This window comes from Mirounga leonina, unplaced genomic scaffold, assembly GCF_011800145.1.
Source record: "Mirounga leonina isolate KUSES-001 unplaced genomic scaffold, KU_Mleo_1.0 Mir_115, whole genome shotgun sequence".
NCBI lineage: Eukaryota > Metazoa > Chordata > Mammalia > Carnivora > Phocidae > Mirounga > Mirounga leonina.
The window spans coordinates 5659936-5675307 of NW_023270268.1; the positions used below are offsets into that span (position 1 = coordinate 5659936).

The 15372-nt window shown below is 38.3% G+C and overlaps 1 protein-coding gene across 5 annotated transcripts in view; it reads right to left on the reverse strand.

The window, feature by feature from the left end:
• LRRFIP2 (LRR binding FLII interacting protein 2) overlaps positions 1-15372 on the reverse strand; it is a 109137-nt gene that overhangs the window by 16788 nt on the left and 76977 nt on the right. For 3 of the 5 annotated variants that reach the window (XM_034991918.1, XM_034991909.1, XM_034991932.1), the window contains 3 exons: positions 12302-12472; positions 3313-3405; positions 964-1056 (listed from right to left, as the gene is read on the reverse strand). In XM_034991918.1, coding sequence (XP_034847809.1) covers positions 964-1056; positions 3313-3405; positions 12302-12472 — 357 coding nt within the window. The remainder of the gene's footprint in view (positions 1-963; positions 1057-3312; positions 3406-12301; positions 12473-15372) is intronic. The other 2 variants (XM_034991925.1, XM_034991938.1) reach the window with 1 other exon arrangement.

A 15372-nucleotide genomic window follows, 5' to 3' on the forward strand; every position in this document is an offset into this window, starting at 1 on the left:
GGGTATGTCCTTGGATGTATGAAAAGAACTGGATACGAGAACCCCTCCCCCCAACAATGAACGGTATGACCCAGAAGACTGCTCATCCAGGCATGTCTATCACAGGTGTTCTTGGGGATCTTTGCCGACTTTTCCCTAGGCCACCTAACCTCAAGCAGAACAAAACTTTCTATGTTCTCAGGACAAGGGCTTCCTTCCTTCTCTCTGCCTCCTCCGCCATAGCCCTTCCCAGACAAGGTAAGCCTCTGGCAGCTATGGCTGCGTGGCACCCCCAGTGCAGGACAGGGAACAGAGCTCACAGCGTGAGATGGGGCGCATGTCAAAGGGTGACACAGGATAACTGGTGGGAATTTTTCCAGCCTCCTGTGCACTTGGAATCTACCTAAAGGGTTTAGCGAAAAAAGCACTGAAGACTTTCCTTATCTGGGCCCCCGCTTTGGGGAGTCATGGGGTTATAATTAGAGATGACGTCATGGTTTGGCAACTCTGGCAAATCTTACATTCCTATCCACGTCCGTAACTAAATTGATGTTAATCTCTTCCTATTTTATTCACCAAGGATTTATGGGATGCTAATTACTTGTCCTCCACCCCCCACTCACTGTTCTCTTGCTTCTCATCCAAAATTCTTGCAATGTAAGGTTATCAAGTTACCCACAGAGTTTGAATTAAATGCCTGTGGCTGCTTCTGGATGAGAATCCTGGGGAAATAAGCTTCCCTAGAAAGTTCCTACTTTGTAGGTTTCACAAAGCCCAGAGTCCTGCTAGCAAGAAGAGTTCTTTCCAGGCACAGTATCAAGTTTTCCCCTGGAAGTTTTTTTCTGTCTTCTCCTTATTCCCATTTCAGTGTATAAATGCTCAAAAATAACCAAAAGGACAGATTTTTAGGAATCTCTAAATTAGATTATATTGGTCTATTCCTCATCAATGAGCTTCAGACCAAAGCCCAATTTCATTTCATACCCTAATGTTTTTATCTTTCCAAAGAAGTGTCTCCTGGAGGTCAAACACCTCTTTTGTCACGGTGTCTATTTTCTGCTGCATTCGCTGATTCTCCTGCAGAGGAAGTGGGAAGAGAAGTAATAAAAGAGCAGAAAGAAAAAACGGAGGGGGTCAGAGGGAAGAAAAGAGAACAAAAAATAAAGCTGATAAAGAAACTTAACAAAGGGAGAAAGAAAGTCTGTGCTCAACAGGCAAAGAGTTGCTTGCTAAAGGGAAAGATGACGTCCAGTGTCTTGGCGACAAGACTCCCACTGGCTTGCCACAAGGGAAGTGGGAAGAACAGCTCTGTGGCAGCAAGCCAGTTAGGGTTTGTGTGTACACGCAGCTCCATGTGTGTGCTCTTCCTCTGAGAACTGCCTTTTTTCCAAACATGGAACAACTTACATTTCTAGAGAGGGAAATTCAGATTTGCTCATGAACACATGATCCTTATCACAGAGAACAAGCCGTAGTTTTAAACTTTATTTTCTTAAGCAGAACTAAAAAATACAAGACATATCTCAGCTTAATCATTTTGAATTTGTTAGCAGAACCTATGACAGCAAGAATATCATGAATTCGAAGGAATAGTCATATTTTTAGTTTAGTCTAGTTTTTTAGAAAAACTAGAATTCAGCATGTAGCAATTCTTAAACAACGAGGCTCAATTTATACCCTTGAATATGTAACAGGTTTTCTTTTAAGAATTATTGGTAAATTACCATTTCCTACTTCCTACTTACACACTTCTTATCTACTTTACCATGAAAGACCAAAAAGCATTATTTTGTCATATTCAAGGTTTTTCAGTTATACATACGCATGGGTATGAACATCTAAGAGACATTAATTCTAAACATAAAAACTCCTAAAACTAAGGTCTTTAAAGTTCACACTGTAGCACCCTCTGCTTTTAAAGAAACCACAGTGGCAAGTTATGGGAATCAAGCATTACAATTCCTCCTAAGCACAATCATCAAATTAAAAACTAAAACACTAAACCAATTCTAACTTAAACTACTGAATCTGAGAAGCAGCTGCCAAAGCAGCCTTATTATTCTTTTGAAATCAAAAGTGGGGAAAAGTATATATCTTAATTAGAAAAAGAAATAGCAAGTGGCTGGCATATAGACACAAAAAACAGAAAAGGACAAAAAAGGAGAGGAATTCTCATTATTTTTAAATACCAGGAGGATACAAAATTTAGATAATATGCTTCATGCCAAAAATGGAAAAACTAGGACAACTAACTTCACATGTAATCTGGTATTTTCCAAGGGTTATCTGTGTCTGCATTTAGCATTCACAAACTCAATCTACAGGCTACATTCAATTCAATCGTTCTTAAGAATGAAGAAAAGTTAACACAAATCCACAAATAGAAAAGTAGTCATTTGTTTTCCTCTAGTAAATTTTTTTTTTAAGTCATTTACAGGGTGAGAGATTAAGTGCGGCAGGGAAGAGAGGAGAAGGGAGGGGAACAAAGTGGGGGCGGGGTGGGTCCTGAGCAACAGGAACATGGATGAGTATGAGTGTGGTGCGTGTGGTGCGGGAGGCATCTCCCAGGGATCAGTAAGAACTGGCCTTCCTGAAATCTCTCCCCCATCATCAACATTAAGTTAACATAAGACACTTTGATAACCACAGCATGCCAGTGGGCAGGATCCCTTCCCGGCATACTTATAAAACACAAGGAAAACCCTCCTCAAGAGGAAAAACCACATTTAAAGAAACACAGAGATGCTCACAAGGTAGCAGGAACAAAAGGACAATAAATGCTTTCAAAGATTTCTTGGTGGACCCCACTGCTTCACATTCCTAAGGATGCTGCCAACACTGGGGCACGCAGGGGTTCCTCCACCAGCACAACCTGCCAACCTCCAGCTTTTTGTATAGAAGCTGTCTTTCTTGCCTAGCTCTTTTCCTTTAGCTGCTTCAGAAATAGATCTACCTCAATGAAGAGCAAACGTCTTATTCCCCAAGAATGCTGTCCCAGCAGACAGCATTCACTATATTCCAAAGACTAATGGTACTCATAATTTTTCCTTTTGCCCATTTCCTAACATAACTTTAGGAAACAATGTGCTTAGGAATAAAAGATCATTACAAAAGCTTTTGCTATTACAAGGGGGAATGTTTATAAGGTTGGTAGCATTAACTTTTTAAGCCTAACTTTATGTTTCGTGAGTGTGAAATTTTAGGGTACAGCCAAGATGAAGAGACAAGGAACTGTGGCATTTTAACTCCCTTCCCTCCCAACACACAACCCCCCCTTGTCCCATTCAATGCATTTTGTTCAAAATTAAGTATTTCCACAGTTCATGCACATACCTCAATGAGCTCATCTCTCTGTCGAAGGCCTTCTTTAAGTTCATCCATCTTATGCTGTAGCACACTACACATATGTTTCTGCCTTTCTAACTCCTGTTAATAAACAAATGATACAGCTTATACAGATAACGGCACACAACAAACTGGCACATCTACAGTATAATAATTCAGAGGCTAAGACTGACCTCCAGACACACACTTGGACTTCCATGCATAATAACTTAGAAAAATTCTGTATTCTATGGAAAGGTTCAGAAAATTACATTTTTCATCTCCTAGGAGTATACAGCTAGAAAATCCAGACTAATCAATGACAAAATTACTAAGAACAATGAGAAGACTTAATAAAGTAACAGGTTATAAAATTAACATATAAAATCCAATAATCCTCATAAATATAACTAAAATCTAGAGAGAAAATATAATAAACACAGTATCAAAAAATAAAATTTTTAAAAACACATGTGTAAACTTAAAAAAAATACCCAAAATCAATATGAGGAAAATCATATAAAATATTCCTGAGGGACAGAGAAGTAGGACCAAATAGAAAGGCACACTATCTTGGATAAAAAGACTTAGTATCATAAAAATGTCAGTTCTCCCCCAAATTAATCTATACATTTAATGCAGTCCAAATAAAAATACCATGAGGCTTTTTTCTCATCAGAGCTTGACAAATTGATTATAAAGTTTATTTGGAAGAAAAACATAAGAAAAAACAGCCAGAAAAAAAATACTGATAAAGAAGAAGGCTAGCTTCACTAGACATAAGGTCAATATAATTAAAGCAATGTTTGTAAGGGTTTTGTTTTTTTTGTTGTTTTTTTTTTAAGATTTTATTTATTTATTTGAGACAGAGAGAATGAGAGAGACAGAGAGCACATGAGAGGGGGGAGGGTCAGAGGGAGAAGCAGGCTCCCCGCCGAGCAGGGAGCCCGATGCGGGACTCGATCCTGGGACTCCAGGATCATGACCTGAGCCGAAGGCAGTCGTCCAACCAACTGAGCCACCCAGGCGCCCTGTAAGGGTTTTTGAATACAGATGAAAGGAGCAGAAGAGAAAATCCAGAAATACACCCAGTTACATGTGCAAATGTACTAAGCAAAAACAAAACAAAAAGATCATCTCAAATCAATGAGAAAAGATAGAGTTTTATGTAAGTGAGGCTGGAATAACTGGATATCCAAATGGAAAAAGGAAATTGGAACCACACCTCACACTATACACCACAACAAATTTCAAATGGATTGGAAGTGTATGGCAAAAAGAGAGAAAAAAAGAGAAAAGGAAAGAAGGATAGTTACTAGAGAAAAAAAATGAGTGAATTCCAAAGAGTAGGAAAAAAATGTTACTAAAAAATGACCTAAAAATCCACCAGCAAGAAAGGGAAATGGGTAATAAGTTAGACTACATAAAAACTTTTAAATGGCAAAAGGCACTCCAAGCAAAGTAAAAACACAAATGATAAACTACAAAAAAAAATTGTAACTTATATCAGAAACAAAGTTATCGCCTCTCTATATAGAGCCTCTAAAAAGAAAAAAAGAGTACTATATAGAAAAATAGTCTAAAGAAATGGACAGTTCACAGAAAAAGAAATCACTCTGAATATAAAAAGATGATCATACTAAGAGAACAATAAATTAAACTGTATGGTCTCACTTAAACACTAGTAGAAGTCCAAAAACTTGACAACGTATTCAGGAAAATACTATGGGGATGGAAACAGGCCCTCTCGTACATTCTGGTAGGAATCCAAAATGGTATAACTAATACAAAGGGAAAACTGGCAGTATCCAGCAGAATGAGCATGCCTTTTGACCCAGTAAACCCACTCTGATGAATCCCCTGGCTATCCTGGCAAAAATGCAAAAAGACTTATGTAGTACATCATTTTTGCAGGACTATTTTTAATAGCAAAAGACTGTAAACAATTCAGATGTCCATCAACAGGGAGCTGGTGGAATAAACTATAGTACATGCGCACCATGGAATCACTATGGAGTAATACACCAAGGAATGAAGAAGACCCATAGTCATAAGGTGATAAAAAGAGCAAGGTGTGGAGCAGTATTTATAGTATGCTACCATTTTCTAAGAAAGCGGGGATAAAAAACATATATTTGTATATACTTTTTCAAATAGCAAAATATATCTATCTTCTTAAGTATGGAAGGATAAAGCATTTAATTAAAAAATCCCCTCAAGAAATAGGGATGAACAGGGCGCCTGGGTGGCTCAGTTGGTTGGGCGGCTGCCTTCAGCTCAGGTCATGATCCTGGAGTCCCAGGATCGAGTCCCGCATCAGGCTCCCTGCTCGGCAGGGAGTCTGCTTCTCCCTCTGACCCTCCCCCCTTCTCATGTGCTCTCTCTCATCCTCTCTCTCAAATAAATAAATAAAATCTTTAAAAATAAAAAATAAAAAATAAAAAAAGAAATAGGGATGAACAGAGATAGATTGACTCTTTGTTGATTTCACTTCAGATACATGTAAATATCTTATGTAATTGTAAAACAAAATTAAATTCAAAAAGCAATTCCTGATGGAAGCAACCCAAGTGTCCACAGACAGATGAATGGATACACAAAATGTGGTACATACATACACTGGAATATTATTCAGGAAGGAAATTCTGACACATGCTACAATACAACCTGGATAAGCCTTGAAAGCATTATATGAAGCCAGTCACAAAAAGTCAAATACTGCATGATTTCACTTTTATGAGATACCTAGAGGAGCCAAACTCAGAGAGAGAGAGAGAGAGAGAGAGAGAGAAAGTAGAATGGAGGTTGCCAGGAGCTGGGGGAGGGGGAGGGCTGTTGTTTAAAGAGTACAGAGTTTTAGTTCTGCAAGATGAAAAAGTTCCCATTGCACAACAATGTGAATATACTTGATATTACTGAACTGTCTGAACTGTAACACCTTAAAATGGTTAAGATGGTAAATTTTGTTATACTTTTTATCACAATTAAAAGTAAAAATAATCTAAAGATAAAAATTTTTAAAGTAATTCCTAAGTATTGAAAATAAAATGCAGTGAGCCTAAATTATACATCCAGTTAGCAGCATAAGCACAGAGAAACTATTTCGAGTAACTTTTAAAAAACAATGGTTGGACTATACATAGTATAGCAGCAAAATAACAGCCAACCAGAACAAAACAAAAAACTTTTAACTATTTTCAGTAATTATATCACTTGTGGCGACACTGGTATTGCTATTCTGAGCACTGTGGGATAGAGCAAAGAGAACAGAATATAACATAATTACTATCATCCCCCAGTGACTTTGAGAACTGGCAGTGGGAACACGGAGATACACATATGTAAAACAGAGAGGGTAAGGAAAAATGCCAGAGTCCTGAACATGAACTAGAACTACTAGCATAAATTCATGATATATTTTGACTTTAAAAACAAAAAAGTACCCCACATAAATATTTCCCTGATATTCCACTAAAAAGGCCTTTATAAACAGTTATCTTCTTGGTGGCAAGAGCTCTCCAGCACCCACACCACCCCACTAAAAGAACCAAGGCTCCTTGGACAAACAGCTCCAAGTCTGGAGCAGGAAATACCAGATGAGCCTGGAACACTTTCTTGTGCTAGACAGAATTTATTTAAAAAAAAAAACAAAAAACTTAGACTCATGTCAAAATTATTTGGAAATCAACCTGAACATGTTCAGATTAGTTAAAGGTTGAACAATTTGAAAATCAAAAAGAATAAAAGCTACAATGAATTCAGATCATCAAATGCTTGTATTCTTAATGATATTTTAAAATATTTTTTAAGTTGTATCTGATAAAGGACTTGTACCTAGAATATATGAACTCTTGCAACTCAATAATAATAATAAAAAAATCCAATTTAAAAACAGGCAAAAGAGGGGCACCTGGATGGCTCAGTCGGTTAAGTATCTGCCTTCAGCTCAGATCATGATCCCAGGGTCCTGAGATGGAGCCCCGCATCAGGCTCCTTGCTCAGCAGGGAGTCTACTTCTTCCTTTCCCTCTGTTCCTCCCCCTGCTTGTGCTCTCTCTCTTTCTCTTTCTTCTCTTTCTCTCAAAAAAATAAAATCTTTAAAAAATAATAATAATAAATAAAAATAGGCAAAAGATCTGAATAGCTATTTCTCCAAGGAAGCATATGAAAATATACTCATAATTATTAGTCATCAGGAAAATGCAAATCAAAACCACAGCTGCTAGGAAGACTGTAAAAAGAAAAAAAGTCAGACAATACTAAGTGTTGGTGAGGCTGTGGTGAAATCAGAACTCACATACACCACTGGTGGGAACGTGAAATGGTGCGGCCACTGTGAAAAATGGTCTGGCATTCCTCAAATGGTTCAACATAGAGCTGCCATATGACCCAGCAACTAACTCCCTTCCCAGGTACACACTTAACAGAAAGGACAACATACGTCCACACACAGACTTGTACACAAATGTTTACAGCAGCATTATTCATCATAGCATGTGCATCAACACACAAATGAACAAACAAAATGTGGTATGCCCATGCAATGGGATAGTATGAGGCCGTAAAAAGTAATGAAGTAGTCACCCACACTACAACACAGATGAATGTCAAAAATAGTTCAGCTAAATAAAGAAGCCAGTCTCAAAAGCCACCTTCATATTCTATGACTCTATTGACTGCAAGTTTAGAATGGGGAAATCTATAGAGACAGAAAGCAGAGGAGTTACTCAGGGCTGAGGAGGCAGGAGACAGAGCAATGACAGCTAAAGGGTACAGGGCTTCTTTCTGACATGACCACAGTCCTCTAAAACTAACTGGGACGGCTGCACATAATATGAATATACAAAAGCCCCGAATTGTACGCTTTTAAAAGGATGAATTAGATGGTATGTGAATTTTATCTCTAATCCATTTTAAAATAATACAAGAAATGTGAAACAGTAATGATAAAATTAGTATACCCCATTTTGCAACCCTTAATCCACTAACAGATCGAAGCATCTAGCAACAGCATTATAAAAAGAAAGAGCCATACATCAGGGCCTCCTGCCAGAAGATAACCCGTGAAGCAGACTTGCCAAAAATGCCACACCTGTATTTGGTTAAGCCTCTAAACCTGACTACCTGTTTACAGAAAATACAGAGGAAAAGGGAACACATTAAAGACACCGTAGGAATGAAACAGCAAAATCCCTAAGGCTGTCAGAAACTGTTAAGACAAGCAATCCTGTCTCTTCAACACACAAATTGCAAGGGAGGAAAAAATAAAAAAGAGATGAAAGGAAAGCTATAAATAGAGACTTAAAGACATGACAACTAATTCCAACTTATGGAACTTATCTGGATCCTCAGGGTTTTGTTTTGTTTTTTATTTAAGTGTAAAAAAGAAAACCACTTAGGACATTTGAGACAATTAAAATTTTAACAATGGTTGGATACGTAGTATGAAGGAATTATTCTTAATTTTTTAGATGTGAATGGTCTTGTGGTTATAAAAAAAAGAGGGAGTCCCTCTCGTTTAGAGAGTCATGCCTAAACTCATATTAAAATATGAGATACTGGGGGCGCCTGGGTGGCTCAGTCGCTTGAGCGACTGCCTTCGGCTCGGGTCGTGATCTCAGGATCCTGGGATCGGGCCCCATGTCGGGCTCCCTGCTCCGCGGGAAGCCTGCTTCTCACTCTCCCACTCCCCTGCTTGTGTTCCCTCTCTCTCTGTCAAATAAATAAATAAAATCTTTAAAAAAAAAAAAAAATGAGATACTGAGGGGCACCTGGGTGGCTCAGTCGGTTAAGCATCTGCCTTTGGCTCAGGTCATGATCCCAGAGTCCCAGGATTGAGCCCCACATCGGGCTCCCTGCTCAGCGGGGAGTCTGCTTCTCCCTCTCCCTCTGCTCCTTCCCGGCTCATGCTCACTCTATCTCGCTCACCCTCTCAAATAAATAAATAAAATCTTTAAAAAATATATGAGTTACTGAGGTCTTGTCTCAAAGAACAGGAGTGGGGGAAATACGACAAAATTGGCCATGGGTTGCTGGTTGCTGGGGGTAGATGATGGGCTTTAGGAGGGTTCAGAATAGTCTGCTATTTTCTGTATTTTTAAAACCTCTAGGGGCACCTGGATGGCTCAGTCGGTTAAGCATCTGCCTTCGGCTCAGGTCATGATCCCAGAGACCTGGGATCGAGCCCCGTGTCAGGCTCTCTGCTCAATGGAGAGTCTGCTTCTCCCTCTCCCTCTGCTGCTGCTCCCCCTGCTTGTGTGCTCTCTCTGTCAAATAAATAAATAAAATCTTAAAAAAATAAATAAAAAATAAAAACTCTAATAAAATATTTTTTAAAAATGTTAAAACAACTTTAAACATAAAATGTTTAAAAACATTTTTTTAAAAAAAAGAAAGGAAAAGAATCCACTACTAAAATAAATAGCTATTAAGGAAATAATATACTTGAGACATTCCTAATCAGGCATTCTTCCCCAGAGTAGGTATAGAGACAATATTTAAGATACAGTTATTATAATCCCAGCAGGAAGCACTGAAGACATTTTGAAAAATTGTATTAATACCATTGTTGTTATAATTGAATGGTCCTTCTCTACCCTTTCCTTCTGAACTATAATGAAACATACCTGAGTGCCTGACCTCTCTGTAGGTCTCTGAACGTGAACATTCTACTGCATGAGGCAATATCTATAGGGGCACTTGGGTGGCTCAGTCAGTTGAGTAGCCAACTCTTTTTTTTTTATTATTTTATTTATTTTTTTTTTAAGATTTTATTTATTTATTTGACAGAGAGAGAGACAGCGAGAGAGGGAACACAAGCAAGGGGAGTGGGAGAGGGAGAAGCAGGCCTCCCGCCGAGCAGGGAGCCCGATGCGGGGCTCGATCCCAGGACCCTGGAATCATGACCTGAGCTGAAGGCAGACGCTTAACGACTGAGCCACCCAGGCGCCCCGAGTAGCCAACTCTTGACTTAGCTCAGGTCATCATCCCAGGGTCCCGAGATAGAGCCTCTTGCTTGTCCCTCTCCCTCCCCCTCTGTCCCTCCTCCTGCTTGGGATTTTTTTAATTTGAAAAGCACAGGTGGGATTTTTTTACATAAAAATTAAAAACCACAGCTCTATGTATACTAACACATCTCTAGATATTAGAAAAAGACAAAAGGAAAAAAATATTAAGTTGCCTAGTAAGTTAATCATAGAGGTTTGCGGGTTGTTGTTTTTTTTTTTAATGCTCAAGGGCATTTGAGAAGATGGAATGATAACTCATTTTAGTACTGAACATTAAATACTTACCATGAGATTTTCTTCTAATCTACTAGAAACAAAGAGCCAGAAACAGCATGAAAAATGCATGGAAAGGCAAAAAAGGAGTCCAAGGGCTCTACATAAAATATGACAGTTCAGAATCTCAGAAATTGGCCCTTGAGAAACAGGAAGAATCAAAGAGGAAACCACCTATGCCACCAAATCATAGTCTTCAATGAGCCCTGTCATCCAGTATGAAAATATCTGGAGGTCTCTTTTTCACTTACATAGACACAAGTCTTCTTATCCTAACTTTTTTTTTAATAGACTTTATTTTTTAGAGCACTTTTAGGTTGGTGCAGTTGAGTGGAAAAGACAGAGTTCTCATATAGCCCTGCCCACACACAAAGAGCCTCTCCTACCTACTATCAACCTCCTGCACCAGAGTGGTACATTTGTTACAAGTGCTGAGCACACACTGACACATCATTATCACCCAAAGTCCATAGTTTACATTAAGGCTCACTCTTGGTGTTATATATTCTATGGGTTTTGACAAAAATAATGTATCCACTAGTATAGTATCATACAGAATAGTATCACTGCCCCAAAAATCCTCTATATTTTGTCTAGTCATCCTTCCTTCCCCCAAGCCCTTGACAAACACTTCCGAACACATTTTAAACATGACCAAAACAGACTGGAATGAACATTTTCAGTCCTCAAGGAAAAAAATCCCCATTAGAGTGTATAGTATTAATACCAGTCCCTTTGAGGGCGCCTGGGTGGCTCAGCTGGTTAAGCAACTGCCTTCGGCTCAGGTCATGATCCTGGAGTTCCGGGATCAAGTCCCGCATCGGGCTCCCTGCTCGGCAGGGAGTCTGCTTCTCCCTCTGACCCTCCTCCCTCTCATGCTCTCTCTCATTCTCTCTCTCTCAAATAAAAAAAATAAATAAATAAAAATACCAGTTCCTTTGAGGTTATATTAAACAGCTTCTCTCCCTTCAGATTACTGATGTTTCTAACAATTCACTGTGAACATGTCCTAAATTGTTTTCTGGGCTTTTTATTTTTATTTTTGCAATGTAGTCACAACTCATTTTTTTGGCAGTAATAACCTTTTGTCCTCTGCTTGGACTGACATCAACACTTTAAAAAGTCCAAATCCAGTAAGAGAAGCCAATTTGCTTTCCGCAGTTGTCAAAGGGCAAATCTGAACCTTGGACAGTGGCTTTTATTTTCCATCTGCACATTTTAACAATATAACTTACAAACCTCTAAAGAAAACATCTGCTGACGTCTGACCCATGTCTCCATCCTGCTGTTTTTAAAGAACTGGTTAAAAACTTCTCTCCAATCATTTAGAAAACAGATTATCTTAAAAAATGATAGAAAAGAAAAAATGAACTGTCTCACTGAAAGTCCTCAGAACTTTGTGGCATTCTAGCCAGTTAAAACAAGAAGACATTAAGAGATAGAAAATAAAGATAAAACTTGAGTTGTATTCTATCTTCAGAAAATGAAGGAGGTCATAAGATTTTCCTTAAGAAAATTAAATAGATTTTATAAAAATTTAAAAAAGAAAATATCTGAAGACCTGATATCTCATGTTTGTCAATTTCCTTGGACCAATCAGTTTCGACTGCAGCTTCAGACCCGGGTATGCTGCGCTGTTCCATCAAGCCCAGCACCTCCGAAATGGCAGGTTCTAATTTTCTGACCCAGAGAAAGGGATGACACAAGATGCACAATTACCTTTGATTTTTCTTCATTTTCTCTATAAAATTCTGCCATTTGTTCCTCCTGTTCTTCAATAACATCCTTGAGGGTGTCTACCTGGTAGATCAAATTGTTCTTCTCATTGTCTAACTGTGCGTTGGAAACCATGGCTTTCTTGTATTTTTCTTCCACTTCGGATAAAGACTCCTAGATGAAAGTCACAGCCATCAGCCTGATATCTAAAATACGTTCATTGCTTATATTCAATATAACAGGAAATACAGCACTGGCACAAACACATGAAGATGCATTTTTGCAAAATGCAAGCGGTTGAGGGAATTCCTGGTTTAGTAACATGCACATGAAATGAAAGGATGGTAATAAGCCAATTATGCCAGGATAAGAACTTTATATGCTCTCTGCTATACAAGAAACAAAATCAAGCAGCAATGTAGCCTCTGAAAGATAAAAAGGTATGCAGACCACATATATTTGTGAAGAGTCCTAAAATGAAGAAGCATCGATGTTTTCAGAAATGTTACTCTTGTTTTTAAACAACAAGCTGTTTGGTATTCAGAATGCAATGATAGAACAGAATACAGCCTCTCTTCACACAAGTAAACGTAATATTCATTTGAATTTTGCTACTTTCCAGACATCTGTTTTCAGTACTTTCTTGTTCTGTATAATAATGCTAATGTAAAGGCATAAACATTTTTTTCTAGCAATTATTCAAGTTCTGGTCATTCTTTAATAGTAAGCAATACAAAAATGATTAAAAAAAGAGTAACAACAGGGCGCCTGGGTGGCTCAGTTGGTTAAGCGACTGCCTTCGGCTCAGGTCATGATCCCGAAGTCCCGGGATCGAGTCCCGCAATCGGGCTCCCCGCTCGGCGGGGGTCTGCTTCTCCCTCTGACCCTCTTCCCTCTTGTGCTGTCTCTCATTCTCTCTCTCAAATAAATAAATAAATAAAATCTAAAAAAAAAAAAAAAAAAGAGTAACAACAACAAAAAAAGAGCAAAAACAAAATGTCTGAAATTTTATATAATTCAAAGTTTTCTGCTTAAAACAGCTTACAAGTCTATTTTTTAACAACTATCTAATTTGGTAGATTATTACTACCTAGTAACAGTTTTTAAGGCTTTTAAAAAGAAAAAACATTTGGGTGGCTCAGTCGGTGAAGTGTCTGCCTTCAGCTCAGGTCGTGATCCCAGGGTCCTGGGATCAAGCCCCACGTTGGGGCTTGATATAAAAGAAGCATTTCACATAAAAAAAGTCATTACTTCTAGAAATAAATTTTAAAAATACTAATGTAGGGCGCCTGGGTGGCTCAGTCGTTAAGCGTCTGACTTCGGCTCAGGTCGTGGTCCCAGGGTCCTGGGATCGAGTCCCACATCGGGCTCCCTGCTCTGCGGGAAGCCTGCTTCTCCCTCTCCCACTCCCCCTGCTTGTGTTCCTTCTCTCGCTGTGTCTCTCTCTGTCAAATAAATAAATAAAATATTTTAAAAAAATAAAAATAAATAAATAAATAAAAATACTAATGTAAATGTTCAACAAACCAAGATCAAAGATACAGAACTGATAGTCCAGAACCCTTACATTTGTGACCAATTGACTTTTTTTGTTGTTGTTGTTAGTTGTTTATTTATCAAGACAAACTATTCCATAACCCAATATTCGTGTTTCATAGTTCAGGAACACAGGTCAGTGACAGACTTCAATGGAACTCAACCCAAATAAATTCTTTACATTCCAGAATCACTCTGCACTCTGAAAGATACCAGCCTTCTTCATCTCCTCAAACTCTTTCATGGAATCATAATTTCTGTAGAAATCTGCATATGCCTTCTTTCTTGGTTTGGCCACAGCAAACTTAGAGAAAGCTGCAACCCCCAGGGATACAGCGAACTCTCCAACAATATGAAATCACAGACGCTTGGCCAGAAGGCCTCACATCTGAGGTTTCATCAAAGCACTGGAAGTCATGGTAGTTATTCTCCTCAACACCAACCTCAAACCTAACGTCCTCCCTAACTGATACAGAAATCTAATCAATTGACTTTTGACAAGGGTACCTAGACAACTCAATGGGAAAGGAATAGTTTTTCAACAAATGGTGCTGGAACAGCAGGATATCCACATGCAAAAGAATAAAGTTGGCTTCCTACATCACACCGTACACAAAAATTAACTCAAAATGGGTCAGAGACCTAAATGTAGGAGCTAAAATTATAAAATTCTTCAAAGAAAATATAGCACTAAATCTTCATGATCTTGGAGTAGACAGAGTAGGTTTCCTAGATACAATACCAAAAGCAGTATCAATGAAAGACTTCATCAAAATTAAAAACTTCTGTGGTACAAACAGTATCATCAAGAAAGTATTAAAAAAAAAAAAGACAATCCATACTATGGGAGAGATTATTTGTAAATCATGTATCTGATTAGGGACTTGTATCCAAAATATATAAAGAACTCCCACAACACCATAATAAAAAGACACAGAATTCAGTTTAAAAATGGGTGATGATCTGATTAAATATTTCTCCAAACAGGATATGCAAATGGCCAATAAACACATGAAGACAGGCTCAACATCATTAGTAATTAGGGAAATGCACATCAAAACCACAATGAGATACCACTTCAGACCTACTATGATGGCTATAATTAAAAAAAAAAAACAACAAACAGAAACAAGATTAACAAGTGTTGGTGAGGATGTGGAAAAACTAGAAGCCTCACACAGCTAGGGAGAATGTAAAATAGTGCAGCTGCTTTGGAACAGTTTGACAATTCCTCAAAGTGTTAAATATATTGTTACCATATGACCCAGAGATTCTATTCCTAGGTATCTAGGAGAAATGAAAAGGTATGTCCATACAAAAACTTGTACACAAATGTTCATAGCAACATTACTCATAACAGCCCAAAACTGGAAACAACCCAAATGTCCATCAACTGACACATAAACAAAAATGTGGTAAATCTATACACTGCAATATAAACCAGTTGTGATAGATGGATGGATGGATGGATAGATGGATGAATGGATAGATGGAAGGAAGGAAGGAAGGAAGGAAGGAAGGAAGGAAGGAAGGAAGGA